Source organism: Ailuropoda melanoleuca, chromosome 1, assembly GCF_002007445.2.
Source record: "Ailuropoda melanoleuca isolate Jingjing chromosome 1, ASM200744v2, whole genome shotgun sequence".
Taxonomy (NCBI): domain Eukaryota; kingdom Metazoa; phylum Chordata; class Mammalia; order Carnivora; family Ursidae; genus Ailuropoda; species Ailuropoda melanoleuca.
In genome coordinates, this window is record NC_048218.1 from 13,809,808 (window position 1) to 13,812,300 (window position 2,493).

Consider the following 2,493-nt stretch of genomic DNA (forward strand, 5'->3'; position numbering starts at 1 on the left):
CTTTAAACATAAACCAAGCTTTCATCATGACTCTGTTTATTGAAATGAATAAAATGAGTATGGCTTTTTAAAATAAAAATATTTTGGTGGGAAGTCATCTTCTACCAGGATTCTAAATAAAGCAATGCACAAATTTAGGCACATTGAAATTCTTCATATTATACTGCTTTTTTTTTTTAAATATTTATTTATTTGACAGAGATAGAGACAGCCAGCGAGAGAGGGAACACAAGCAGGGGGAGTGGGAGAGGAAGAAGCAGGCTCATAGCAGAGGAGCCATGTGGGGCTCGATCCCATAACGCAGGGATCACGCCCTGAGCTGAAGGCAGATGCTCAACCACTGTGCCACCCAGGCGCCCCTTTATTACACTGCTTTTAAACTTTTTCTGCCCCAAATCATATAGGTTATAGAATTTTTCACATTCTTTTACAACATACTTGCTTTCACAGTTTCTTACTATTGACAATTTCTTACTATTGACAAAAAAAGAATAGAATTTCCCCTCAAAGAGAGAGAATTTGCCACTGTTTCAAAGAATTTTACTACAACTTATTTTTTCCTCCAAAGAGTTTTGCTACAACTTTTAAGGGCAAGTCCAAGAGAGGAATTCTAAGAATGTTTATGTAGTGGTGGTTATACTTGGATTACATGAATGACCTTCAAACCTGTCTGTTTTCATTGGATAATTTAAGAAGGAGAGATCCTATTAAAATTCAGTCACACTTCCTTATAGATATACCCAATCAACGGGAGGAACATCCAGGTTTATGGGACAGGGGAGCACTTCCGGGGCTATAATGGAGAGTTATGATGCAGCTTCCTACAAGGAGGAAGAGAGTCTGTATACACAATCACCACCTTCTAGGGATATATAAGGGATCAAGCCAAATGAGGGGAGACACTCGCTTCTTCCCATTCAACTGCAGCCTGCTTTTGAAACCTCACTATGCCTTGCCACGACTGCTCTGCAAACTACAGCTTGGGATCCCTCAGAAATCCCAGCCATATTCCTCTCACCTCCTCCATTGCGCTCTGCTCTACGGGTGTGAGCTGTGGTGATGTCCTCTGCTTGCCTAGTAACTGCCAAGACCATCTCCGGCCTCTGGACAACTGCCAAGAGAGCTGCGGCGAACCCACCAGCTGCCGGCCCGCCCACTGTGAGCCCAGCAACTATGAAACGTCTTGCTACCCTCCTACTACTTACTACGTGTCCAGACCCTGCCAAGGAACCACTCTCCTTCCTGCTGCTTCTTACATATCTGGTGTCTCTGGCTCCTGCCTCCCCGTATCCTATAGACCTCTGAGCTATGTGTCCAGCAGCAGCCGACCCGTGAGCCTCCTCACTTATGGATGCCGCCCGGTGGGTTATTTGCCCTGTGGTCCTCAGTCTCTGAGTGTTGTGCCCAGCAGCCTCAGACCTCTGCGTCCTGTCTTCAGTGGATGCCAGCCTCTGAGCCATGTGTTCAGCACTTGCCGTCCATCTTGCTCTGCACTGGGAGGCCAGTACCTTCCTTGTTCCAGTCAATAATCATGCCAAGGACTGGGAGAAAAATTCACTCTGTGGGCCTGTGCTTCTTTCCTACTAGTGCCTTTTCTTACTTTTACTCTGCCTGATGTAATTCTAGTTGCTCCTTTCCTCTTTTTATCTTTTTGTCATCTCTCCTTGGCATAAAATTATTTGATTTACAATGCTGTTCAATGTCATTCAGGTGGCAGAAGAATTTATTTGGTTCATGTTGCAATAAATGAGATTAAGGCAGAATTAAGAATCTGGTTCTTTCATTATTTCATTTGAACACAGAAATGACAAACCTCAACTGCTTGCAAGATGAGTGAATAGGGCATGGAATATGAAACCCTATGTTCTTATTTCACAGTAGTGGAATAGCTTGATGGTTTATTCCTTAAGCTTCTTTCTAGATATCTGATCCTACGTACTTAAGAGACCCAAAAAGCCCTTGGTGGAAGTGACTTTGAGAAGGCAAGAGTAGGAACGTTTTCCTTATCTTTCTCATCCAGTGAACATACTTCCACCAAAATCTCCTTTCTAATTGCAAAGTGAACTGTTTTTCCCTCCTGTGTAAGCATTTGATGGCTTCCTATGCTCTATTCCCATATAATAAAAATGCAAACCCCTGACCATGACATCTGTTTTCCATCATTGTCTTCCTCCATCCCACCTCTCCAGCTTCATCACCTTCTCAGTGTTGCCAACACTAAGTTCCTGAAATTCTGACTTACACCTAGGTTCTTGAACACGTGCATTTTACAATTACCTACCCTTCTGCGTACGTCAGCATCAAGACCAGCATGCACTTCGGATCAACCGACCTTGAAAACCTGTCCTCAGTTTTGAAAACACAGTCCAGCTTTATTTAGCAATTGCTGATTTATTCAGCAGCTATTTTACTCCCTCCGTCTAAATCATCCTGTGCCAGATGCAGTTACAGCGCTAGACAAGACCAGCCTGAACTACCTCAGTATTCACCAGA

At 43.5% G+C, this 2,493-nt stretch overlaps 1 protein-coding gene across 1 annotated transcript; it reads left to right on the forward strand.

Annotated features, from left to right (window-relative positions):
- Positions 1-917: 917 nt before the first annotated feature.
- LOC100478182 (keratin-associated protein 26-1) lies at positions 918-1,658 on the forward strand. The gene has a single exon (XM_002926772.4). The coding sequence runs from the start codon at positions 948-950 to the stop codon at positions 1,527-1,529; it is 582 nt and encodes a 193-aa protein (XP_002926818.1). The 5' UTR covers positions 918-947; the 3' UTR covers positions 1,530-1,658.
- Positions 1,659-2,493: the final 835 nt, after the last annotated feature.